The sequence below is a fragment of the Mangifera indica genome, unplaced genomic scaffold (assembly GCF_011075055.1).
Source record: "Mangifera indica cultivar Alphonso unplaced genomic scaffold, CATAS_Mindica_2.1 Un_0033, whole genome shotgun sequence".
Taxonomy (NCBI): Eukaryota; Viridiplantae; Streptophyta; class Magnoliopsida; order Sapindales; family Anacardiaceae; genus Mangifera; species Mangifera indica.
The window spans coordinates 239,088-265,553 of NW_025401125.1; the positions used below are offsets into that span (position 1 = coordinate 239,088).

At 34.6% G+C, this 26,466-nt stretch overlaps 4 protein-coding genes and 1 pseudogene across 7 annotated transcripts; 2 read left to right on the forward strand and 3 right to left on the reverse strand.

Annotated features, from left to right (window-relative positions):
- Positions 1 to 296: 296 nt before the first annotated feature.
- Positions 297 to 2,192, reverse strand: LOC123206381 (annotated as a pseudogene).
- Positions 2,193 to 2,207: 15 nt separating this feature from the next.
- On the forward strand, positions 2,208 to 5,771 carry LOC123206380. Of its 2 annotated transcripts, none has more exons than XM_044623572.1 (4): positions 2,208 to 2,670; positions 4,010 to 4,120; positions 4,230 to 5,181; positions 5,367 to 5,771. In XM_044623572.1, exons 1-4 carry the CDS (start codon positions 2,455 to 2,457, stop codon positions 5,609 to 5,611), a joined length of 1,524 nt encoding a protein of 507 aa, XP_044479507.1. In that variant the 5' UTR covers positions 2,208 to 2,454; the 3' UTR covers positions 5,612 to 5,771. The 2 variants fall into 2 exon arrangements, with proteins under 2 accessions (XP_044479507.1, XP_044479508.1); XM_044623573.1 differs by having other exon boundaries at positions 5,376 to 5,771.
- Positions 5,772 to 6,372: 601 nt separating this feature from the next.
- On the forward strand, positions 6,373 to 16,916 carry LOC123206375 (MMS19 nucleotide excision repair protein homolog). 3 transcript variants are annotated; one of them, XM_044623564.1, is made up of 20 exons: positions 6,373 to 6,562; positions 6,930 to 6,992; positions 7,097 to 7,151; positions 7,412 to 7,509; positions 7,739 to 7,897; positions 8,011 to 8,070; positions 8,915 to 9,097; positions 9,977 to 10,030; positions 10,475 to 10,561; positions 10,697 to 11,414; positions 11,962 to 12,341; positions 12,790 to 12,863; positions 13,625 to 13,730; positions 13,812 to 14,713; positions 15,500 to 15,575; positions 15,691 to 15,802; positions 15,931 to 16,007; positions 16,106 to 16,186; positions 16,383 to 16,462; positions 16,558 to 16,916. In XM_044623564.1, exons 1-20 carry the CDS (start codon positions 6,491 to 6,493, stop codon positions 16,589 to 16,591), a joined length of 3,471 nt encoding a protein of 1,156 aa, XP_044479499.1. In that variant the 5' UTR covers positions 6,373 to 6,490; the 3' UTR covers positions 16,592 to 16,916. The 3 variants fall into 3 exon arrangements, with proteins under 3 accessions (XP_044479499.1, XP_044479501.1, XP_044479500.1); XM_044623566.1 differs by having other exon boundaries at positions 6,403 to 6,562; positions 7,743 to 7,897; XM_044623565.1 differs by lacking the exons at positions 6,373 to 6,562; positions 7,097 to 7,151.
- A 704-nt stretch (positions 16,917 to 17,620) lies between these two features.
- Positions 17,621 to 23,211, reverse strand: LOC123206373 (protein PAF1 homolog). Its single transcript, XM_044623561.1, has 12 exons — positions 21,671 to 23,211; positions 21,082 to 21,150; positions 20,615 to 20,722; positions 20,337 to 20,520; positions 20,170 to 20,246; positions 19,947 to 20,066; positions 19,458 to 19,563; positions 18,814 to 18,900; positions 18,631 to 18,699; positions 18,474 to 18,545; positions 18,242 to 18,385; positions 17,621 to 18,159 (listed from the first exon to the last, which is right to left on the reverse strand). Exons 1-12 carry the CDS (start codon positions 22,582 to 22,584, stop codon positions 18,022 to 18,024), a joined length of 2,088 nt encoding a protein of 695 aa, XP_044479496.1. The 5' UTR covers positions 22,585 to 23,211; the 3' UTR covers positions 17,621 to 18,021.
- Positions 23,212 to 24,370: 1,159 nt separating this feature from the next.
- On the reverse strand, positions 24,371 to 25,867 carry LOC123206378 (histidine-containing phosphotransfer protein 4-like). The gene is made up of 6 exons (XM_044623571.1): positions 25,597 to 25,867; positions 25,150 to 25,280; positions 24,997 to 25,065; positions 24,781 to 24,852; positions 24,587 to 24,659; positions 24,371 to 24,481 (listed from the first exon to the last, which is right to left on the reverse strand). The coding sequence occupies exons 1-6, from the start codon at positions 25,750 to 25,752 to the stop codon at positions 24,434 to 24,436; spliced, it is 549 nt and encodes a 182-aa protein (XP_044479506.1). The 5' UTR covers positions 25,753 to 25,867; the 3' UTR covers positions 24,371 to 24,433.
- Between the last annotated feature and the right edge of the window lie 599 nt (positions 25,868 to 26,466).

Consider the following 26,466-nt stretch of genomic DNA (forward strand, 5'->3'; position numbering starts at 1 on the left):
AAAGAGTTGGAATCAGAGAGAGAGAGAGTCTTAGTTTGAAGGTAAATTAATACCTCTCAACTCCTATTTGTCTGTAATGAAGAACTTGTTATCATGATTTGGATTGTTTTTTTTTTTTTGTTGTTATTAAATTTTAATACTCAAAGTCATTTGATTACTTACTAATACAGATACTATTATAACTATGTCTTGTTTGGCTGCTGAGAAAATTCTGAAATGAAAGATTTGGAGGATTGTAAGACGTTTTAGGACTTTGTTTGGATGCAGAAAAAGAAAAAAAGTGAAACGGATGAATATTAGACATTTGAATATGGAAATCTTCATATTAATCCACAAAGATATAACATGCAGCTTCATTTTTTTCTGTCAAAATTTTCATGTCTTTTTCAGTGTCAAGTTGGCCTAAAATGGCTATACAAGGACACAATAACAGGTATGGTATACAAGCAGAGAACTCAAGCTTTCATTATTATGGAGCATCCAATATATATTTCGGGCAAATAGAAAATCATACACAAGCCATTATTAACTGATCTTCGCTACTTGCAAAGTGAAGCTAATATGCGGCGTGGAGGATTGAATGATCTTCTGGTTGAAGCACAGCCCAGTTATCTATCAGCAAAACATCACCTCTCTGCCAAGGAATGGCAACGGATTCCTCTTCCAGGATTTTCAGACAATCAAAGAGTATATCAGCTGGCAACGGATTGCCATCTCCGAAAGTCACTGCCTTCACTGGATCGTTTCGCTTGTCTTTCCACCCTGTGTAAGCAGCTACCATGCTGTTGAACCAGATTTTGCGACCCCTTGATTCGTCATACTTGATGGCTGGAATCGGACCCATGATTGTTTTTACTCCGCCATCCTCCATCCACTCCAATTTCATTCCCAGCTTAGCAGCCCTGTGGAAAGATAATTGAGAGCCAATTTAGCTCAACTTTCATAGCTAGATACACTTATATAATTTAAGCTAAATGATCATGTTTATATGATTCTAGCTGAATCAGGACCCCAATTGTTAATTAGATGATTAAATCACAAACCTTTCTTCAGCCAAGTTCTTGTCATCAGTCAAGAAAGTGGATTTCCATCCACGGCCGATTGGCGACGAAGGATCATCCTCCTCTCCTAGTACTCTTGTATAAATCAATCCATGTTGCTCTAATTGTTCAACAAATTCAGGGTATCTCTGTTTCATCCTTTCATAGACAATGTGGCTGAGGACTATAGGAGTTTCTCCTTCACTTCCAGGCTCTACTTCACAGAAGAAGAACAACTTGGATGGGAACTCAGGAACCTGTTGAATAAGCCTTGTGAGCCCAAATTTTTTTTTTTTTTTTAAGGAACACTTTTATACAAAAAGAATTATTTACTGGGGCATCTCTAAAAGTGCTTTTTGAAGAGAAGGGAAAAACTAAAAGCTGTTTTAATATCTATTTAAGCCAAACATTGAACATTAACCACAAACGTTCTTTTTACTATTAATCACTTCTGATAATATCAAAATCCTGAAATTGAAAACAGAACTCTAAACTCTTTCATGACATGTTGGAGAATTCAACCTCATCAAGAAGTCAACCAAAAAAAAAAAAAACCCTCAAAATTCAATTTAAAAAAAAAAAACTCCAACCAACCTGAGCCATTTCATGGTGAAAAGGAATTTTCTGATCAGGCGGGGACTCGTTTGCCGTAAAAACCCGACCAACAACGTTGGTCCGAGGGGCTGCACCACCCACGTACGGCAACTCCTCGTAACCAAAAGCCTCAACGACGTCGTTGAAGTCCTTGGCCGCCTTCACATCAAACCCTCTGAAAAGCACAGCTCCTGCTCTATGCAGTACAGAATCAAGAAACTGTTTCTGGGTGGTAATGGTTTCCGTCAAAAGAGACAAAGAAAACGGAACTTTTATTGGGTTTGGGGAGAGAACTGAAGGGAAAGAAATGGAGTTGTAGCTTCTTTGTTGCGGGATTTGGATTTCTGTGAAAAGGTGGGCAATGAAACTCTTTGTTGCGGGATCTTTCATATTGTTTTTGTTTGCTGTTTCTGTGTCGAATGTATTAAAACTCCAGTCAGATAGAAGTGCTTGAGTGAAATTGTGTTGTTGTTTGTCTTGGAGTTTACAGTGTCGTGCTCTTGTGGAGTGATTTGAAGGGGCCTCGGGGAGTGTCCTGGAAATAAAAGGCGTCCAGGTTCAGGCGATGGAACGTTTTGTACAACATTACAAATCAACCTATCAATTTCTTTCATTTTTTGTCACAAGTTGTCTAGTTAGACTTGGGCCGGGTCACCATTAAAAAACCCGACCAAACCCAACCCTCGTCTGCCTCCTGGAAAATTCAATTGAAAGTAGTTGCCGTAAAATCCCGCCTGGAGCTTAGGGAAAAAAAAATTCAAAGTCTTAACAGAAACGCAAACTCGGAGACAGATTCCAATTCCGGTACACAGACACTGAGATGCAGAGGAACGATACGAAACAGAAATCAATCCGAAAACCGCTGCGAGATTTATCAAGTAACAACAACATCAAAGATGGAGGCGGATGTTTTCCCAAATGCGGGAACGCGAAGAAGAAATCGAACGACAATAAGCAAATCGAAGAAGCGTCAGACAACAACGCACTCGATCGCCTCTTGCTTGTTCAGTCCGATATTTCGAAACTTCTTCAACAGGTTTTACTCCGAGACCTTCATAATCAGTACTTACAACTTTCTTTTTTTATTATTTTTTAAATAATTTGAGTGGTATGACATATTTGAGTAATGTAATCAAATTGAATTTAGGATTAGTGTTTTTAGTTGTACGACATTCATTTTGTATTTTTGAGAATTTTTTTTTCTTGTATTGTAAGTTTTTGAAAGACTTATTGGCCGCGTTTGATAATAGGGAAATGGAATTGCGTTGAGATAGACATATTGTTTTTGTTTATTTCTAGTTATTTGGTTAAGTTCTGTATCGCCAAATACAATCCAAGCGGTGGGTCTAAATTTGGACCTCGTTGTTTTGATATAGATAAGCATATTGTAAATCTACATATTTTTTGGTTGCTTTTCTATGTTTTGGGAATTTTAGCTGTATTGAATTTGAAAAGAGTTCATTGTTGGATTGAATTTGGATAATTGAAGAAAGATGTTAGGTATGTTTAAGTTTCTTTTGTGTTTACGCACCTGATAACAAATTGTGCCAATTTTATTTTCAAGGATAGATCAAAGTAATTGTTAAATTGTGAAGATGACAGCATTATTTATCTTGGATTGGCATGGTTCAGAATGTAAAGTCCTTCATTTGTGGCTTGAAACTTCAACTTGCTGTACTGCAACGTTAGCATGTAGAGGCAGCAAAGTTGAGTATGGATGTGGTTGTTGTGTTATGCAGTCGTATTCAAGGACAGAAACTATCTTCTATGAATGTATGGTTGTATAGTTGCTGTTTCAGTAGCAATAACCCAATATAGTGGCAATCTTGCAACATTTTTAGACTCTGCCTGCCCATACAAAAGGACTGAAGGAGTAGTATATAAAATATTAAAGTGGCTAAGAGATTCACTTTTAGCTTACACATCTGAGTTTGATTTGCATAGGTAAAACCTATGCAGTATTGCAGCTATAATTCAAGGGGAACTATTGCCGGAGGACCTTTTCCCCCTTAATGCAAATTTAAGTTTTAAAACCCGGATAGTAAGCATCCATGCGCTTTCGGTCTATAATCTGGCCAGTAAGGATCTTCTTGGCCTTTATCTGAACTCACCGAGTCACACTTCATATGATAACATTTTGGTTTTCAGAAGGTGTCTAAACTGAGAGAGATGTTCCAAGAAAGCCAGTAACTTTTCTGGTACTGATGTTAGAAGTTCCTTTTATTCACAATGCTGAAGCCTAGGTTTAAGTTTTTATAACATCCAATGTACATAAGTAACTGCTTTTTATTTTCTTCTGAAATAGACATAGTTTATTGTTAATATGTTCCTTGAGCTGTTACTAAGGATACAATAATTAATGCCTTGAATTGCAGATTGATGAGCTAGTTATGCAAGCGCTTAAAGTTAAGACAATGAGCAAGGAGGGGAAAAAAGAAATTGAATCTTTCACTCATGTCTTGTCTCATATGAGTTCCACTTTGAAGGTCACTTTCCGCATTTCCTTATGTCCTGTTGGTGGGTGGATCATTACGTTTTTCGCTCCATATGTTCTATTGCTAAACTGATTTGAAATATCATATTGTATCATCACAGCCATGGGTTCCCAGATTCCAGAGGGCTCTCTCCAGTTCTGTTGAGTCTGAGAATCGGTTGGTACAGGCATTTGCAGGTAAATCTGCTTTTGCTGCAGATGAAGATGAAAGAACTTGTGAGTATGGGAGTCCAGAAGATGACAAGGAGCACACTTTAATCTCTCCTTCCCCCCTTGTGTCCTGGCGAGTCAATTGCACTGTTGAAAGAAACAAACAAGTGTTTCTGCTCACACCTCTTCCTATCTTGAAAGCTTTGTCATCCAAACACCAAGAACATTCCAAATCACTATTTGAAAGCATTACTTCCAATCACACCATTGAGCTACCGCCATTTGCAACTATTTCGGGAGATACAAATGATGATTTGCTTGAAGGAGTGCCAATAGAAGCAACTCCAAGGAAGCCTTCTGAATGTCTATCAGCTGGAAAAGGAAACACTCTAGAGTCTGCATTTGTTGTTTCACCAATGGTTCCAAAAGGAGACCACTCTATGCTTATGATGACCCCATGTTTAAAAATGTCCCCTCCTAAATCTTGTATATTGCTGGAGCCCATTTCTGGGTGCACTCATCGACCCTGGGACAAAGTTCGTAAGTCAACCCCATTTCCTGTTGGAATGCATAATTGCGGAAGTTCACAATCTTCTGAATCCTCAGGTAGTGAAGCTTCTGAGGACCTTGCTTTTAAGTATCCAGAGCTACTAGGAATTCAACAGGCTCGTAAATCAGTAATTCAGAAGAAAGAGTTTGAAACTTCACCAGATTGGTCATTCTCACCTCCTAAAAGTTGTGTTTTGTTGGAGCCACCTGATGAAAAGTCACTGGAAAATGTTGCTGATGTTCACAACATGCTAATGACTTCTTGTGATTTAAATCAGCAGACAAAGCTCTCTGTATTAGATGAAAAAGATGTTCCAAAAACCTCACAGCAAGCCAGGAAATCGATCCACCCAGGTATTATCTTTGTTTTTTAGCTTTGCTATGATATATATATATATATATATATATATATATATATATATATATATATGCGTCTTTTCTCTGTGATAAACATGCATTAGTTTATAATACCACTATTATGATGCTGTGAGCGTGTATACTAAATTTCACTCAAATGTTTTTTGCAAAAATAATTCGAGGCAACGCAGCGATTGTAGAAAGTACCCCGCTGTGGAAGGAACTGGAAAGCACAATGAGAACAGGCAAGCTTCTCGGTGAGAATACTCTAAAGAAAGAGTTGTGGACGAGGTTTGAGGCAGCATCAAGTTTTGGGATCCGCTACAATGCCTCTGCATTGCAAACGACTGCCAGGAAAGGATTTCTTGACATGCTGGAAGAAGCCTCTTTTGATGAAGGAAGTTCATTGATCAATAGTCTCAGATAGCAATTAGTGTTACGTTCTGTAAATGGTGGCATTTGTTGTATGTTTTTGGATAGTGTCGAGTGGCATTTCAAAGTTGTCTTGGTGACATGGTGTTAGCCCGGTTGTACCACCTTAAATTATGTATTTTTTTTTATATTAAAAAAAATCAATTTTCCTCTGAGTTTTAGAGGGTTGCTGCTGCTTCTCTTTGTTAGCTACTTACACTGCCTATATTTGGTATACTTATCAGTATATTATAATACGATATGATATGATACATATATAAAATAATACATTTTATAAGATATATTAAATTGATATGATACAATAAATATAATATATAATACAATATAAATCTTATAATATAATATATATTATTAATATAAATTGACACACTTTTTAAAAAAAAATAATATGATATAAGTGTATATAAAAATTTAGAAATTTTTAATAGTGTTTACAATAATTTTTAAATTGACGATGCACCAATTAATTATTTCATTAATATTAATATTATTTTTTAAAAACTGTATCATATAATATAAAAAATTAATATTTTGATATACGACATAATATATGATTTGAATATTATTGAGAAAACTATAATTAATCAATTTATAAAAATATTGAGAAACTTTTTGAAATGAAAGTTTTTGCTGAAAACGCCGGGAACCGTGTAGAAACCGAAGCTCAAAGGGGGAAACGAGGGAAACGCAAACATGCGCGCCATTTAAGTAATAACTAAACTATTGGGGTCAACATAAAAATTGAAACACTGCTCTCTGTTTCTTGCTAGTTTTAGCTTCCGCTTTCTTTTGACTCATTTCGACACTGGGTCACAAAACCCCTCTCGCTCTCCTCCTAAAACCCTAACTTATTATTCAATCTTTCCGCAAACCAATGGCACAATTGAGTCAGCTGAGTCAACACATTGAGTCATTCGTTAACTTGTCCAGCTCGCCCGCCCACCAGGTTCTTAACCGACAACTCTTGATGTTGTTTTCTGTTAAACATTAAGAAAACTTATAAAAAAATTAAAATTTAGAACCTAATATATGTAGCCAACGGAGTTATTATTTTTATTTTTGGATTCTTCTCTGAGTTAATTATGCCTGTGTGTACAGAATGCAGAACTTGAATTTAATTTTTTTTATTATAACTCTAGTTACGTGTATATGTATGAAATAGCCAAGTTTGAACCTAAATTGTGTAATTATTTGTTTATCAGTGTGTTTCACAGTATGCATTTTCTAAATGAAGAATAGTTATTTAATCATACATGTGCATATGTATAGCTCTGATGAATTTGAGTATATAATTGTACTTGTGTTGATTACAGGCTGCAAGTTTGGATGCAATTGTTTCTTTGTTGAAGAATAATGTATTGACTATAGAGAAACTGGTATGGTTCACATGAAGTCTTTTTGTTTGTGCTGAGTCTTTTTTTCATCAGGTGATTTTGTTGATGCTTCTCTTTACTTTGCCGTTTTCTATAATAATTTCTAGGTCATAGAGATGGATATGTATTTGACTACCACTGATGATGTCACTCGTGCAAGAGGTAAACGATTTAATGGTTTGTGTCTATGACCTTAGATTGTAGTTTCATTGGATTATCATATCACTGTCATGTTCCTTTGATGATTTTGAGTGAGAAAAGAAGGAAAGATAATCCAAAAATTTCCAGCCAAGTTGTGTTTTGGTCAGCCATGCTAAATTTTACTTTGTTTAGTTCTTATTTGTATTTTTTTTCTTTATTTCTTTCAAAGAATTAGCAAACAATTTGAGAATGAATCAAGGAATGTGCACTTCCTTTTTCAGGTATGCTTCTTCTTGGAGAAGTCCTTTCAAAGCTTGCATCAAAGCCACTGGATGATGCTACTATACATAGCCTGATAGTATTCTTCTCAGATAGACTGGTGAGTGTAGTGTTTCTCATTTATAACTTTATCTTTAAGAAGAATTAATGAATTTCTATTCTTTTATTTATTTCACAAGCATTACTAACACTGATTAGCATGGATTTTAAATGCTTTCATTTCATTACATTGGCATTCCATCCATTTTTTTGCTTATTTGAGGTTGATTATTATCAGTTTTATACATAGTAATTATAAAAATGGATAAATGATATTTTCCTTGGATCAGGCAGATTGGAAAGCTCTACGCGGTGCACTTGTTGGTTGTTTGGCACTGGTGAGTAGGAAAAGTAGTGGTGATGTGGTTACTGCAAATGATGCAAAAGCAGTTGCTCGGTCTTATTTACAAAACCTACAGGTGCAGTCATTAGCACAACATGACAGGAAGGTATGAAAATTTACATAACATGACTGTGTACCTTAAGTAATTCTGTTGGAAACTGACCATTGCAGTACTCATCGAAGTTTCTGTTGTTTGTCTTTCACATTTTATTCTTTCAGCTTTGCTTTGAACTTTTGGAAGGCCTATTGCAACGCTTTCCTGATGCCATTGCTTCACTGGTATTAGTCCTGTTCTCACTTTCTCTCAACTTGTACTTTACAGTGAATAGCTTATCACTTATTTCTGTAAACTAATGAAAATAAAGGAACCTTATCTGAGGCTTTATCACGAAAAGCAGAAGTTGGGCTATTGCACTTATGTTAAGGTCAAGAAAATGAAGCAAAGATTCAGCTTTAAGATCTTATGAATGATTTTTAGTTCAGGATGGAAGCTTTTTTTTTTATTTTTTGAGCAAAATAATAATTTTCTCTAGTAGCTAGACCAACATTGAATTACAATGATGGAAAATTTTTATCTGTTTTGTTAATCGAACTTGTAACATCATATTCTAATTGTTTTTGTAATCTTTGTAGAACTGCATCTTTATTCTTAGTGAACAATTAGGTTAATTATATGCAAATTATTGAAATTTCTATAGTTGAATTTTTTTGGTTTTGAATTAGAATTTACATTGCATAAATTAAATCCAGTCATGCATGTGATACATGTCATAAGCCAAATCCAGTCATGCATGTGTGATCCCTTAATGTTTCTCACATGCAGGTTTATTTCATTTCTCACTTTTCTTGTGTGTTTTTCTATCATTATACCTTTTCTATTTCTGCACGTGAATTGTAGTTTAAATTCTTTTTCTCATACTCTCTCACAATCATACATACACACCAGTGACTCATGCATGTTCACATGTGCACTTGCATACTCTAGCCAAGGAATGCACTTTAAGCCATAAATATATTCAACCAAAATCATTCAATAAACTTGTGCTCATTTTTTACTTGATTTTCTTGACATATTTCCTTGCATTTCTTTTAAGTAACAATTAAATGGTTTATTGTGGTCTAGGGTGAAGACCTTCTATATGGAATCTGTGAAGCTATTGATGGGGAGAAGGATCCACAGTGCTTAATGCTAACTTTTTGCATTGTTGAGGTTGTGGTGCGAGTATTTCCAGATGATCTGCTTGCAAGTTTTGCTAGCGACCTTTTTGAAATTTTAGGCTGTTACTTCCCAATTCATTTTACGCATGTAAGCTTGGTTTATTTAGACAAACCATATTCTGTTTATCCTTATGCATTTTTTCTGTATTTGAATTGGCATAGGCTAATTTGAGCAGTTCAATATCGCAAGGAAGCTGGATTTATCTGGTTAATCACTTATAACATTAATTTGAGATCACTTTTTCGATACATATGAAGCATTCTCTTGTTTCATGTACATTTGTACCATATTTGTAATTTTATCCGGATATTTGAAGTGTCAATTTATGATTGTAACCTGTCCTTTCAGTATTGGGGTTGTTATTTTCTAGTTCTTTCTTCGATGCATTTGTTGGTGTGTCTCTGAAGCATTTTGTTTGTCTCTAGACATGTGCATGGGTTTGTGGTCCTAGGATTCTTAACCCATATCAGGGAAGCAACACATTATCTTATTTAGCAGAATTTTGGATTTTTAGTGGCTTTATCTCTTGTTTTCATAAAAGAGTATATGGGGAGTGTAGTACAGGGACCCCAAAATCAAGGCATGGTTGTTAAAAAAAAAAAAAGTTGTTTTAGTGGGTTGATCTTCAGGATACTTTGTCCCAGATATGCTATTTTATTTGATAAACAATATGCTTTTTTTTTTTTTTTTTTTGCTTTTATGTATCTGTTGTAAAAATGCAGAAGTGTTTTAGATGTTAATGGCTTAGATCTTAATGTCTGAACGTTTGTGTTCTATTGTCATGTCAATTAATCTTCTATGAACATGAAAAACATTTGAGTTTCCCTTTGGTTTCTGTGCTTCTATGTTGCTGATATGGGATCTGGATATTATTCTTTATGTCTTTGTCTGTGGATTTTACTGTTCTACATGGTTTTCTATTTGTTTGATCTACGGTTTATGATTTTCTTTGTATATTTTTTACAGTCTATGGGTGAAGACTTTGATGTGAAAAGGGATGATCTTTCAACTGCATTGATGGTATGTAAGTCAGTGTTGTCTACTATGCTTCGTTTCAATCACTTTAGCTTAACTGAATTCCTGCTTTAAAAAAATTTATCATTTATTTTTATATCTCCTCAGTTGCTCTTACATTTCCTCCAAATATTGTATGGATTTTCCTAAAAATGGTAAAGTAAAAAGTGTATAAAATTTTATTCCAGAAATTGATAGGACCTGGTTAATGTATTCAGCCCAAAATCATTATTATACTCTCAAGATATCTTAGCCACTGTGCCTCTCATCCCCAAACCGAAAAAAAAAAAAAGGAAAGGAAAACCTCTTCATAGAGTTGCAAAGGATATTGTAATACTCGTCAATGTTTATATACTTTGTTAACCACTGCTTTTTATTCTGTATCTGGCCTTTTACTTGGCCAACACTTGTTGGACTGATTCAATTCTCTGTCTCTCTCTTTTTCCACAGCGAGCATTTTCCTCCACTCCTCTTTTTGCTCCCTTTGCCATTCCATTGCTCCTTGAAAAACTTTCTTCTTCTTTGCCATCAGCAAAGGTCAGTATTGATTTTAATTGTATGTTGTTCCACGTGTTAGGATTTATTGTAATGATGTAATATTTGCTTCTATGCTTAGAATGATATTTTTAGCGTATTGAATCTTAGTGCTGGTTTTATGATTATATGCTGCAGGTTGATTCTCTGAAGTACCTCAGCAGTTGTACACTGACATATGGTGCAGACTGTATAGCAAAACATGCTGGAGCAATCTGGTATTCGATAAAAGATGTGATATACTTTTCACTGGAGCATACTCTGTCCTTTGGTTTGGAATCACTGGATGGCCCTGGCTTTCAGGAGAATGCAATTTTACAAGAAGCTCTAACTCTTTTGCAGATAGTTATCAAGCAAAACACTGATTTGTTTTTAAGTCAGATTATAGCTGATGAAGATATAAATTTTATTTTAAAATCCATCTCTAATTTTAATAGTTACAATAAAATTCCTATGCAAAGCAAGCAGAAACTACATGCAGTTGGTTGTATCCTTTCTGTCTCTGTCAAGGCTTCTCTTTCCTCCTGCATTAGAGTTATTGAAAGTTTCTTCCCCACCCTGGTGAATGCTTTGGGGCTTTCAGTCAGAAACTTGCCTCAGGATTGCTTTCCAAGTGATAATTATGTGTTTGCTGAAAGGCTTAATCATGCAGCTCTTTATCTCTGCATTGAACTTATTGCAGCATGCCGAGATGTAGTATCAGGCTCTGAACAATTCATGACAGAGTCTGGCTTTGCACATGAGAAATGGTGTTGCTTGATTCAGAGCTTTTCTGTTTCATTAACTAAGGCCTTCACTTTTACCTTGGCAAAGAGCGCAAAAGAAGATGCTTATGATGCAGATGCATATTTTGGAGGTGAATAGTTTTATTTTTCAGTCAGTTGGTGTCTATTCCCTGTTTATGATTTGAGCATGTGTGTCTTGATGTCTTTTCCCATTTTCATAACTGTTTTAAATCTCTCTCAACAAGCTTGCCCAGTGGTCATTTTGGAGGATCTAAGGCATATATTGCATGAATTTGCATACACCTGTTGATTACAAGTGTGCGTATATCAGAAGCCTGTATAATCTGGCATTCCAAGGTCTGCACAAACTTTTAAATAAACTTTAAATGTGTTCTAATATCTTCATCCCTGCCATGGGTAGTATACATCATTACTTACATTATCGAAACTGTTTATGTGATATAACTGAGTTTGGTATTTTGTCCTTTAGTCATATTTTTGCCTTAAAACAGTACATGTGATGTGACATCATTGTTATATGAATATAATCTGTGACAAATACAATTAAGCTGATATGAAGTTACGTGATTAATTAATTTTTTCCTGATCATTCATCAATTGCTTCTTTAAATGAGTAATGATTTGTTGATCGTTCTTTTTCTTCTGAACTAAATACAGTGAAGGGTTTGCTGATTCTGGGCACATTCCCTGGTGGTTTTTTCACAATATCAAAATCCATATTTGAGGATATTTTATTGACATTGACATCAATTATTACTTTGGACTTCGAGAAGACTTTGTTGTGGAAGCTGGCGCTAAAGGCACTAGTGTACATTGGTGTCTCTGTTGATAGATGTCATGAATCTGAGAAGAAACTGAGCTACATGGGTATTGTCATAGACAAGATTGTTTCATTGGCGTCTTTCCATGATTTTAGTATGCCATTGCCTCTCAAATTGGAAGCAATTTCTGAGATTGGTGCAAGTGGAGCAAATTATTTGCTGAAAATTGTTCAAGGACTAGAAGAAGCTATATTTGACAATTTGTCTGAGATTTCTGTATGTTCAACTGCCAAGTTCTATGTTCTTTAAGTAGAAAACTTTTACTTAAAAGTCATGAAATGTTTTCATTGAAAGAAGATATTGGTTCAGTATCATTTTGTTGCCATTTGATGTTGTTTAGTTGTCTAGAGAAGTGTTTTATTATTATTTGAACTAGTCTATGTTTCTTATTTAATAAAATTATGTGCACTAGTAATGATAACTAATTTGTATACTATGATGTGTCATCATATAATTAAGTGATTTTGGAATAGAGAAAAAGTAATGTTCAATCACATGGTGACACATTATCTTTAGTACACAAATTAGTACTCTTTGTTAGTGCACATAATTTTATTTTTTCTTATTTGACAAAGCATTTCCTCCAATGGGCTGCCCAAAGCTAATTTTTTAAATTTGTTCTTTTCTTTTGATGTTGGTTCATTTTTGCTTTCTCTTTGACTAGATCCATGGGAATTCTCAGTCAGCTGAAATCGTGGTTCAGCTTTTGGAATGCTACTCAGATAAGGTGTTTCCACGGTATACTCTTAATACCAAACATCATTGTACTGTTTTTTCAGTTCATTTGACTATTCTTTTTGCTGCTCTTGTGCAAAGACTCTTTTATTTGTGTTCCCTCATTTGTTGTGAAGGTGGAAATTTTTACAAATTAAAAGGTTATTGTTTTTCAAAAAAATTTGATGGGTATCCCACTGCTGGTGGTTATGTAATACGTTTAGCAACAATATTTGTTTGTGCTGCTTATGGCCTGCTATATATTCCAACTTACCCATATGTGCAACAAGTCTCCAAAAGTGTTGTTAACTTACGATGTTAGGAAGAGATGCTGTCAATCATAGCCCACATGATTCTTACTGTATTGTAGCTATCTTCTTTTTTTCCCCTGGAAAATTATCTTATGAATATTAAGCTTATGTAGTGTATGGATGGCATCACAGAATCTAGGTGCACATTTTCTTCTTAAAATGTAGATTGGACTCTCTGTATCTGTATGGGTGTGCATAATTGCATGTCTTTGTCAAAATTATCATGGGCAAGCATGACCACTCACCATCTACTATTTGTACTCATTCTGGTCACATTAGAAACTGGTAGAATGTTGTTGATCTTTAGTATGAGTCTCTACGATATGGATAATGATTGTCATCTATGCCTTCGGTGAAATTCCTTTAAGAGAAAATGGAGTAGGTTTTTAGTCATGTTTTCATACTCCTTTTATTTTCTAATCATTTGACATGACTTCCTCAAAAGATATAAAATCGATGTTGAAATGGTCTCAGGATCCATGAAACTGGAAGCTTTGAGGAAGTTTCGCTGAGGTTTGCTCTAAATATTTGGGGCCTTCTTGAAAATTGTGTGGCCTTCAGTGTCCAGGCTCATGAAAATGTGAGTCTTGTTGAATTTATTTTCACAGAATTTCTCTGGCTCAATGAATTATGTAGCACTAATATATTCATTGTACTGCAGGGGCTTCTTGATGCTACAATGAAGGCAATGAAGCTAGCCATTGCAAGTTGTTCAGTAGAGACTCAGACCATAATAGTTCAAAGAGCTTACAATGTACTTTCATCAGGCACTTCTTTTCCATTGAAGGAGCCAATGGTCGCCATTCCAATCCAACTGAAAGGACTACAGCTTACTCAAGAGATAGACATTGGTTCCAGTAGAGATGAATGGATATATTCACTATTTGCATCAGTAATTATAGCACTTCGTCCTCAAACACACATTCCGAATGTGAGGCTGGTATTACAGCTATTTATGACAACCATGCTCAAGGGTAATGTTCCAGCAGCTCAGGCATTGGGTTCCATGGTTAACAAATTTGTTCTGAACACCAATGTAATAGATGTATCAAGTACATGTACCTTGGAAGAAGCCATGGATATAATTTTCAACATGAGTTTATGTAGCTTTGATGATATTGCTTCTTCAAGGATATATGGTAGGATGAATAATGGTGGTGAGATGTGTCTTAACAGTATTTGCCGTGGTGTTGTAAATGGTAGATCTCTTCAAATCCATGCAGTCACTGGGCTGGCATGGATTGGAAAAGGTTTGCTTATGCGGGGGCATGAAAAAGTTAAAGACATAACTATGATTCTCTTAGAGTGCTTATTATCAAATGACCAAAAAGGTCCTTTACCGGTGGAGCAGGATTCCTCCGAAGACAGCTCTAAGCAGGGTGTGCATCCATCCGTGATGAAATGTGCTGCAGATGCATTTCAAATTCTTATGACTGATTCTGAAAATTGTCTATGCCGAAAATTCCACGCAACAATACGGCCACTTTATAAGCAACGTTTTTATTCAACCATAATGCCAATTCTGCAATCGTTGATTATGAAATCTGAGTCATCATTTTCAAGGTATGTATGTCCTTTTTCACTCATAGTAGAATATATTTAGCTTTAGTTTTGGTTTTGAATTATTGTTTTTATTCCTGTTCATGGCATTCATTTTGGGCAAATGTATTGCTGCTTGAGTTATGTATACCAATAAATAAATTGTTGAAGTTGTATTGATTGATTGCTAATAATTCCTTTAATACATCTTCAAATAAGAGTCTGCTATAAACAAAGTTTTTGGTCCATTTTGCTTTATCCAATTAGTTTGTCTGTCCTAGGTCTGTCGAGGCCTTGTTCTACACAATAGCATGAATTAAAAATTGACTAAAATGCTGACAATATAAGATGTCAAGCAAATATTGGGACTCGTTGCTACTTTGTTTGATATTTGGCAACTTTTGTATCTCTACTTTCATTTTTAAAACATTCACCTTTTACCAGTTAATAATTTTCACTGATGTACGTACTAGAGAGATGCCTAAAGTGGATATTAAAGAAAAAGGAAATTACAACCTAATATAAGCATTCATGAAATTTGAAATTTCTTCAAGAGAATAATGTCCAAAAAGATTACATCTTTCTTTATATAATGAGATTGAGCTCTGAACTCTCAATATCCTTGTGGTACAAATCCATCTGACATAATAAATTTGTCTAGTGTATTGGTTAGAAGTTGTGCACTAAGTACTGTTGCATTACTGGCTTTGCCATCCTGAAGAAATATTTATTCTCGTTATAGTGAGGAATATACATAGGATCGATTTGAAACTATGTGATTACTTAGTGAAGCTGCTAATATGATTTCAGATCAATGCTGTGCCGGGCTTGTGCATACATTATATCAGATACTCCTGTAGTAGTTATCTTGAATGAAGCCAAGAAGGTTAGTGTTGAATAACGAAAATGAGTGTTATATTTCCTGCTATTCTTGTATATTGGATTACATCATGCATGTGTTTTTCTAGTTTTGCTGAAAGTATAATATTTTAATTTTGCAGGTAATTCCAATATTGATGGAGGGATTATCTGTGTTATGTAATGATGTTTTGGATAAACAAATTCTGTACAGTCTCCTGCTGGTCTTATCTGGAATATTGACAGAAAAAAATGGTAAGGCTGCTTGTATCCATATTCGTTATGGATTCAAAAAGAATTCTCTTCTATCATGATGAGCTGGTACGATGGCCTGCCACCAAAGTTAAGTAATTCATGTTTTACTTTTGTACTTATTCTTGCAGGACAAGAGGCAATCCTTGAGTGCGCACATATCATCATTAATCATCTTATTGGATTAATTAGCTACTCTCATATGATGGTAAGAATTTCTTCAATAGCAAACTTGTTTTTTTCTAACTTGTTTCGGAAGTGTGTTCTTGGATATGAAATAGCTGGTAACTTTATTAATATTTTCAGCTTGTTCGAGAGACAGCAATTCAGTGTCTTATTGCCATGTCTAGCCTGCCTCAAGCACGAATTTACCCCATGAGAGTGCAGGTTAGTTAAGTAGAAGAATTTAATTATCAGCATTGCCACAATGAAGTTCTTTTTGCTGTTATCCTGTAGTTGCTTTTTGTAATTGCTGTATCAGTACCTCATTACATCTCTTCAAATCCAAGTTACTTGCTAATCCAAAAAATCACCATCTCCCTCGTGTCCTCATGTGATTTTCTATTTTAATTGTATTTATTAGGTACTAAAAGCGATATCAAAGGCACTAGATGACCCAAAGCGAGCTGTTCGTCAGGAAGCTGTAAGATGCCAGCATGCATGGTGAGTGCTTAAGTTCTAACCCTGTAATTTTAATGCATAGACATTTTCAAGGTTTTTGATAGTCACTGCCATTATTTTTGGTGATCATCAAACAGGGCACCAGTTGTATCAAGAAATCTTCAGTTCTGAAGATTGAGGAGTTTTTTCCCCTCGAAAGAGTGAACATGGAGACTGTTCTTAGCATGTCTCAATTATTTTTTTTTTCTTTCTTAAAGTTGTTCATAAAATATTTGATCAAGCGTAGTTGTGAATATACAAAATGATTGCAAGGTTTTCTTGTCATTTAAAGAAATGAGACTGAATAGTAAATTGTTAATTTTCCTTGTACAGACTGTGCCTGTCTTTGGTGACAATGGAAAGGCCTTATATTTGACAATGGAAAATTACAGATGTAATCGAAATTCTCGCAACTTTGGGAGTAGGATTTTATCCAGAACTTGTTGAATATCGAAAATTGGGTTTTTTTCAATTCATAGTTAAATTATTATCCTGACCAAATCTGATTCTTAAAAGAGTCTGTTTATAGTGAAGTTTATTTCTTTAAGTTGACATATTTATTAAAGTCAAACCAAAAGAAACATTGAATCATCAACAATCATTCATGGAAGTAGGGGTGGATTTGAGTCTATTTATAGTTTGGGTTTTCTTGAATGCCGATTGGATCAAGCGAGTTGAATTCAAACTTAGGTTCGAGTTCAGTGAAATTTATTTATAATAAATAATCCAAAATTTTAAAATGTTTCCTCTGGATGAGAGATTTTTTGTAAGACCATTTGTAAAAATTTTACATTTTTCTTTCTTTTGCAATATAATTTAATTTTCTTTTAATGTTTTTTTTTAATTAGACAGTATAAAACTTCAAAATAATTTTATAAGTTAAAAAATATTTTTCAGCAAGTTTGAGTCTAACCTTTTATAACTTAAACTCAAACTCGAGAATATCTTAAAATTTTGGTTCAAGTTTGACCTCAAAATATGATTGCTCATTTTGGGTTAAATGAAATTTAAGTTTGCGAAACTCAAATCACCTTAAGAAGAAGTACCAACCATTGAATTAACATTTTGATGTAAAATGGTGAAATATATAGGTAAGGTTGAATCAAATTTTTACCAGGTCTACCAAATTTAAAAATAAAAATGACAGTGAACAATTAAACATAGAGAAAGCTTATATTGCCAATTATATTTTTTTGTTTCAAAGATGAACATTCTCACTTCGATACCATAACAAAATTTCTGTTATGTTTAACCTAACTTCACACCTCATTTTCTGCCTTATGGTATTCAAGGGGAGAGCCTAAATAAACTTACACCACCTAATATCTGGAAAAATGCTATAATCCACACAAAATTATATCTTCTGGCTGGTCGTTAGGGACTTATCAGGATCTAGTTAACTTTTATAAACCTAATGAAATAAAACTAGACCCTTATCACTCCTAAGCCAACCTGATATAAAATGAGTGTGCCTATTCCAACCCTCCAAACGGGATACATTTTCCAGATTACAGCACTTAATGGAAAATTTTCCTTCTAGTTAACCTGAGCATTGATGGCATTCAATCAGACAAGTCATCTTCAGCTCCACTAGAATGATAGAGATCTTGGTGTCGAGAGAGCTTTCGTGATCTTCCCAGGCTATCTTCGGCATCTAACCTTGCCATCTTTGAGCTGGTTCCCCTTGAGTTTGAATAAGCCTGAAAGCATCAATATGTCAGTCATATCCCAAAACTAAAATCTAATGTTAAAGGTGAACTTAAATATAGACTTCCACCATACCCCAGCATCCTTCGGCTCTATAACAGCAACACTTGATCGCCTCCTGACAGTCAGTCTTGAAGGCACAGGAAAATGTTCAACATCCTCATTAGCTCTCCCCTCTCTGGCCCTCTTCTTTCTCAAATTAAGTTTTGTGGGGAGAGGCTGCATCATAGGGAGAATTATAAGAACAAAAATTCTTACCAATGGATAACTTGGGCAATATTAACATAAATCCTGTTTGAGTGTATACCACATAGCGAGCTTCGTCATCATCAAATGAAACGAGGTATGATGTTGGATCATCGGCATCATCACCACGCACCTGTTAGAGGGCCACAAGGAAAATTATTCACAAAACAGCAAAATCCTTATATGCCAGAGACAATGTTAAAAATTGATGAACGTACATCCCAATGATACTCGCGAACCCAAGAAAATGATACATCTTCATTCTCATCATACATATCCTTCGATAGCTGCCACCAGTAAGATAAACTAGTAATTAATAATGAAGTAGCCTTAGCAAGACAAATATTACTCTATGAACTGTTCCATGACAATATGTGGAAGTTTACACAAGCAAAATCTACCTCATCGACAGAAGGGACCATGTATGCCAGAAATTTATCTGGGTTAGCTGGATCGGAGCCTGTTGCCACATAACTTTTCATAACAGCCTGTAACATACCAAGGAGAATGAGATCATCAACACAGTATCATAGCCATCTAGGAAAGGCTAGAAAAAAGGCAAATACTATAATATAAGTAACTTAAAATCTTGACTTCAATTGGGACACAAATAATGACTATGGGTATATTGCAATCCAATAGATAAGAGGATAAAGGCAGTTATCTTATTTGTCACCTTAGCAACTCATAAACCACTGGAATGTAATGAATTGATGATGGAAAATTACAAATATAATTTAAGTCAACAGTTCTAAGTTGATAAGGCTGGCCTTAAATAAATTAACCTCAGCTTTGTCATGAATCATTTTTGCTGAACCATCACTGTTATACATCTATGCTACAACAACATTTTATATATGAATAATGTTATATGTACACACTTTGAGTACATAAAATGAGTATACAGATGATGTGTTAATATACAATTGAGTGTTACTTTATCTTTAATTCAAAATAACTCAATCACATGATTATAGATCATCTGTTTACCTATTTTGTGTATTTAAAGTGTGTACACATAGTTTTATTGTATATATATACTGACCCGTGATTCATGCTCATCACGGACAGACTGGTCCAGCCTGCTGTAGATTTCTGAATCCGCTGTTGGAACACCATCAAATAAAGCCACAACAAATTGATCATCATACCTAGCAAAGTTGCATCACAAGGGCTCAAAATTATTACCAACATGATGGTGTGTGATATAAACATCAATGACTAAATTTTGAAAATAAGATCCAATTAGAAAACAACCATATCCTCTATTATGACAGAAGACAAACATTAATTTAGTCAGAGCATTATTCTACTTATGAAGAGTGCATGTTTGATGAAAACAGTTCATTCAGCCTTGTATTCAAAACAACACAAGCTTGGGAAATCTTGAATTCACTAGTAGTCCCGGTTTCTAGATCTTCTTTCCAATAATAGAAGAGAAACTAATTCACTATTAAACTTCATAGAGCTTGAATAGAAAATGTTTGCACAAAAGAAAAATAAAAAAAAATTAAAGGCACAAAATTGTTCATACCTCTCGAAATCAGGTACCAGAGGCCAAATCTGAACAGGACGTAAACTTTTATTGGTTGAATGAATAGGGCGCAGCTTTGAAGCCTCAAATGATGCCTCAATGTCCTTGATCTGTCTATCTCTGCAAAACTTTTAACGTCTTCAATAAAAAAGGATGGAAGTTCCCTCATAAAGTTTTTATGGTCCAATACTGTAAATAGTGAACAGGTTTGGATAGCACAAACCTATCATTAAGGTTATCTAAAATGTTACGGCCTCCCTTCATCTCTTTCATTTCTTTTGCTTGTTTTTCAGTCAAAGACTGCAAAAATCAATGTATTTTGTTACAGCAAAGCTTTCATCAATATTTGTCCAAAAAAATCAGATATAAAATTGTGTACTTATCAAGTACCAGTCTTGTTGATTCCATGCTAAGAGGAGATATATACTGAGTCTTAACTAGCCAAGAAACACCTTTATCAGTTGGCCGTTCTTTTTTCCTTATACCATCTTTCTTTACAGGGGTAACCACATCATCATCCCGCAACAACTCCTCATCTTCTGGAGCAAGAGGTATTCTGACACCCTTGGGAGGACTAATTAAACAAGCAGAAGATACAACAATCAATACTGCCATGACAGCAAAATTATGAGATTCTTCAACAAGCTTAAAGTGGTAAGAGATAATACTTGTAAACATTAAGGTCAAGCAGGTCCAGAGGTATCCCAAGATCTGGCTCAACATACAGCTGGGGCTTGTAATTCTTCTCCAGAGAAGTAATAGTGTATCTTGTAAATCTGCGATAGACAATAAGAAGATTAACATGGCATTGATACACAACAAAATCAGAATATGAATTCTTGATGCATGAAGACAACAAACTAAACTTTTTCCCTCTATCTTTGCAACATAAAGTGGACAAAGGCTTGTTTCAAGTCTTTCATATCCTAGTCTTCAAAATAGTCCATTTAATGCGTGTTACCAACCTTATGAATTTATCTGGCCTTCATTTGCCTTACTATGTCATCTCTTCTTGGTGACAAATATTTCTTGGACAATTTTGTTCAGTTAACATGGAAACATAGGAAGTAATTACATTTCCATACACACATGAAAGGCATTAATATATCAAGAAAAATTCAGAAATGTTGCATACCGATCTTTGTCTTTCTTCAAAGTCATAAGCTTTGGCTGTGCACTTGGGTCAGGAAGCTCATTACGGAATCTACACAATAGTTCAGGTGTTAAAATAACATGTTAATAGTATAGGAGAACAAAGTAAAAGCTCGTTTGAGACTAATGATGCTTGCCAAACATACCATATTGAAAAATCAATAAAACTATATATACCCAGTTTTGAGATTGAGTACTCAAATGATGTATCATCACGTGATTAAGTGAAATTGAATTAAAGATAAAGTTACACCAAATCATATGATGAGACATCATTTAGGTAACTAATGAGTATTCAAAACTGAGTGCACATAGAATTACTCTTGATAAAATCCAGATTCCATTATTCATATTATAGTGAAAATTTATAACAAATAACAAACACAGCACTTAATAGGCAAGAATGCACCATATACACTCACTATGGCATAACAAATACAGATTTTTCTTTCTTTTTTGCTTTCAAAATATAAATCCATTGTAACATATATGTTCAAGCAACTTGAAAATTTGAAGGCTACAAACAGAACACAACACAAAAGCAGAATCATACTGGACATAAAGATACTCACTTCAACTTGCACAAGAATGTAGTGGGCTTTTTTAACCTATTCTCAATCCTCTCACCACTTAGAAATGGAGTAGCCCTCCTATCCCCCATTCTGGACCCTACAATTGACCCATGGCCTCCTTTAGCAGAAGCCATCATATGAGTCTTCTGCATTGCTGCATTCTGAGACTCCTTCATTTGTTGCCTTTGCTTCTCCTCTTGCCTCTGCTTCTCAAACTCCTTCTTCTTCCTTAACCTCCTCTCCTCCTCCGTCTCCACTCTACCTGTACCTCCACTGACCTTCTTGACCATTTGTGGTGGCACTGGAGGCTTGTGCTGCCTCGGATGCCCATGATCACGTGAATCAAGCCTAGAAACATCCTTAGACATCCTTCTATCGTGATCATTGAATCGTGAACCTCCACTATCAATCTCCTTAGGAGGTGGTGGTGGTGGAGGAGAACTAGGAGGAGGTGGTGGTGGAATAGAGGAACTAGGTGGCGGAGATGAAGGTGGTGGAGGTGGAAGTGGTGGTTGCAATGGCTGCAATGGTGGTTGAAGGTTATACATAGAATTTTGAGTATACTGGCTAGCTGGATAATACATTGGGGGCTGCTGTGGTTGTTGTTGTGGTGGTGGTGGTGGGGGTGGAGGGGGGTACGACGACTCCGGGGGCGGTGGTGGTGGTGGTTGAGCATACGGGTATTGTTGGCGAGGTGGTGGAGGTGGTCCTGCAGGTGGATAATTTTGTTGTTGTTGGGGAGGCATTTGGGCATTATAACCCCAGTTCTGATTGAACTGATTTGGCCTCTGTGGTGGTTGTGTTGATGCCGGCGGTGGAGGAGGTGGGGGTTGGGTAGGGTTCTGGTTCGTCGGCGGGGGTGGCGGAGGAAACGAGGATTGTGGTGGTGGAGCAAATGGTCTATAAGACGCCATATTAATCAAAATTTCAAATCTAGACAATTAAGATCGAAAATTTTCGAATTTTTTATTTAAAAATCCGAAGGCAAAACAGTTCATGACACTCAAAAGTAGCGACGAAATTTAATTATTCACAAAAAAGAACAAAACCCTAAAGAAGAGGAACGATGTGGTTCAAAACTCTTCTGGGTTTTCTCAACTCTTCTTGATTGAATTCTCAATATTTCAATCAGAATTCAAAACGGTTACTAAATTCTCTGACCACACTGCCCAAAACAAATAAATTTAAAACATCACTGCCCCAAAAAAAAAAAATCACAAACTTCCCGAAAGCTAGAACAAAATCAAGTAATCAAATTAAAGCTCTTGTTGATTAAGAAGACCACCCATCAAAAGCTAAACGTATACAAAAACTTTCCTCTAAACAACACTAAAAACAAAAAAAGATTTGAATTGAAGTGAAAAACTAAGAATAAGGCTGCATTTATATACACATTCAAAGAGTTTTGATTACTTTCAGAATGAGTTTAAAAAAAAAAAAAAAACAGGACTCTGTTTGTCTTTATACGAAGAAACATGGTAAGTATTGGGTGAGCACATTGACTTCTGTGAGGTTTGGATTCATTTTACAGGTCAAGCACTGGGCTTATTTGCTTCTGCTTTCATTTGGATTCATGGTTTATTAGCCAAAAGACTCGAAAGTTTTATTTATTAATTATCATATATTTTTTTAATTTTTGTTATATTATATTTATATATTAATTTTTTTTATTTTTGTATTTACTAACTAAGACTAAAACACAGTCATCAGAACCAAGATAGTTGGGGTTTTATTAATTGTGCAAAGCTATGTTTTTAATTAATTTATTGTGTTTTATTTATAATATGTGAGTGAGAATCTAGTAATTACTACAATTGATTAATTGATTAATTTGCTGGAGTTGAAATCTTTATCGAGCAAGAAGTGTCACATCTTGAGCCGACATTCCAATCTTCAAACTCATTTATTCTTCTACTTTAGATAAACGTTAAAATAAGTTTGTAGAAAATCTTGTTTTATGCTCCGAACTCGATCTATGTTTGAAATAAAAGAATTCGAATCAAATCGAATTAACTCAATTTTTGAATCTGAATCAGTTTGGTTTGAATCTAGCTTAGATCTAACAAGGCTCTTGTGGGTTACACAGGTCCACTTCAACACAAAATTTGTTTACAACATTGCGTGAAATGTTTATATCAACACAACAAATTAATCATGTATGTATGCGTTTGTTTTTAATGAAAATTCCATAATGTCATATTCTTATTTAACTGAGGCTTGAAGTCATATATATATATATCAGTTCGATTTGGTACATTTAACATAACAATTGAGAAGTTGGATCTCTTCAATTGTGAGGCCCAATAATGGGTTGGGTTGATCTTCTCATGTAAAAGCCCACAACACAAATTGGAAAAAGAAATTCAAGATTTAAAGTCAGTCAGCAAGCAAAGCAAGCAAAACACATGGATGTTACATTTGAAATGAAAAACCCAGTAAAAGAAGATGAATGTTTCTATTTGTAATTCCTAAAATTTTCTTTTTCAATTAGAACGAGAAGTCAGTTATTCTTGGATTGTATAATTATCGAAAGACATACATAAAGAATAACAGAGAAATGCTATATTTTAATGTTTCTTATAAACTGAGAAGCCATATATATATACAGAGAAAAGCCAAATTTAATACATATACTATTAACTTTACTCATCAACTCAGCCAAAACGCCCTTCACTTTTACTTTTTCTTTTTCTTTTTTTACATACACCACCAGCATTTCTCACATTTTGGCTCCACATTTTCCATTTATTCACTTGCAAGCAATTATTTGCGACGACAGGCAGACTCTATGGGCCCAGCTTGTCTTGCCAGCTGAATAACATCAAAAACAACGTCAAATTTCATCAGTAAAAAAAAAAACACATAATAATTTCTTCTGTGGGTTAAAAAAAAATACAAACAGGTTGCCTCAGGCACCTGAAAATAGGCTTCAAGTTTCTTCTTCAATGTTGCATATTCCTTCTTCAGTTGTTGGAAAGTCCTTACACATCTGCAATCTCAAACGCAAAACACACCGTTTAAGAAACTGTCGAGGAAGATCATTTTTCTGTACTAGTGCCAAACGATGATATGTTAATAATATAATTATTTATTAATAAATATGCCATTACCCTTCTCCATTTCCTGCCTTACAATATTCTCTGAACTCTGTGCTCTCAGCTTTCACCTTTCTGGCTCCAATGCTGCACCCAATAAGAAAGAATGTTTTTTTTTTTTTTTTTTTTATAAAGTTGTTGTTATCATAAAAACCGACACAGAATATACTTGATAGTTACACTCTTTTTATTGGATATCTTAATTAGTTAATCAATTAATTAATTAATTACCTTGAGCTGCTTCCCTTGAACTGATGCATATATCCATCCAACTTGTTAAAATCAAGAGGGCTTTTCTCGCTGCTAATTGATTACGGCATTAATAATAAGCTTTTAACAAATATAGAAACTAATACAAGTTTTAACTTTTAATAATAAACTCACAGTCCCTGGTCTATGTTAGTGATTAGCCTCGCTGAATCTCGGTAGTATAATGTAACAACTTCCTCTACAAAATTAGGGTTAGCTTCATCTTGAAGCTCCTCCAGCTGGATGAATTGTTCATCAAGGTATCCCTGAAAATCCCCCCAAAAATCATTTTCCCATCTCAAACTCAAATACATACATATATATATATATATATATATTTATTTATTTATAAGGAAGACCTCTCGCTTAAAATCGAGCCAAATTCAAACCTCTGGAATGAAAGAAAGCTTGTACAGGAAAACTAAATATATCTCAAAGAAAAAGATGTAAAGCTGGAGATTTTGTTTATATAAGACTTTGAGGTTATGACTTATAATTAATGTGGCTTGAAATGAGTTACATACACATTTACACGAAGGAAGAAATGTGAAGAAGAAGAGGAGGAATTATAAAGTAATAAACCTGATCAAAGAGGGACTGCCTCATGGCAGCAAGTTGTCTACGAAGCTGTTGGTTTCTTTCCATTGATGAGAAAATGGAAAATGTTGGAGAAAGGAAAGAAAATTTGGAAGGTAGAAAGTTGAAAGGTTGTAAGTGAGTTTGATAATGCAATAACATGAAGGCAAGAAGGGTCTATATAGTAAGGAGATTTTCAGAATCCAATTAAATTAATCATGAAAATACAGAAAAAAAAAAAAACATAAAATCAAATTTGTTATGTGGGAATTGAGAGATGGGCATTCTGATTCTGATAGATTATTAAAATATTATATAGATGAGATTTGTTCATGACCTACACATAAAGATAAAAGTAACTGATTTTATAGCGTTTAAATTACTCAATCCCCAAGATTCCTAATATCTTAACAAAAACAAAATTAGAGTAAGCAATTAATGAATTATTTATTGTTGATATTGCATGCATAGATTCATGAATGTAAATAAAAATGGTTGATGGTTAATTTCACTAATCTCACATTGTTAAATGTTGATTAAATTAATGATTTAGGTCCGACCAGAAGAAGCCAACTATATCAAGCAACTGATTAAATTGGCATATGCCATTTTGGCTTCTTTTGATTAAATTTTGACAACAAAAAACTATTTTTAATATTGGGTATCGACAAGACAAAGGAATATATTGGCTGTAATGCCACATCATTTTATTTACCAAATATTTATATGATTTTTTAAAAAAGATTATTTTATATATATATATATAGTAACAATATTGAAAAAGAAAAGAAAATTAAATTAAATTTTATTTTGAGAGAAAGTGATTTGATTATACAAAAAAAAAAGGATCGATTATGTACGGACACTCCTTTTTAA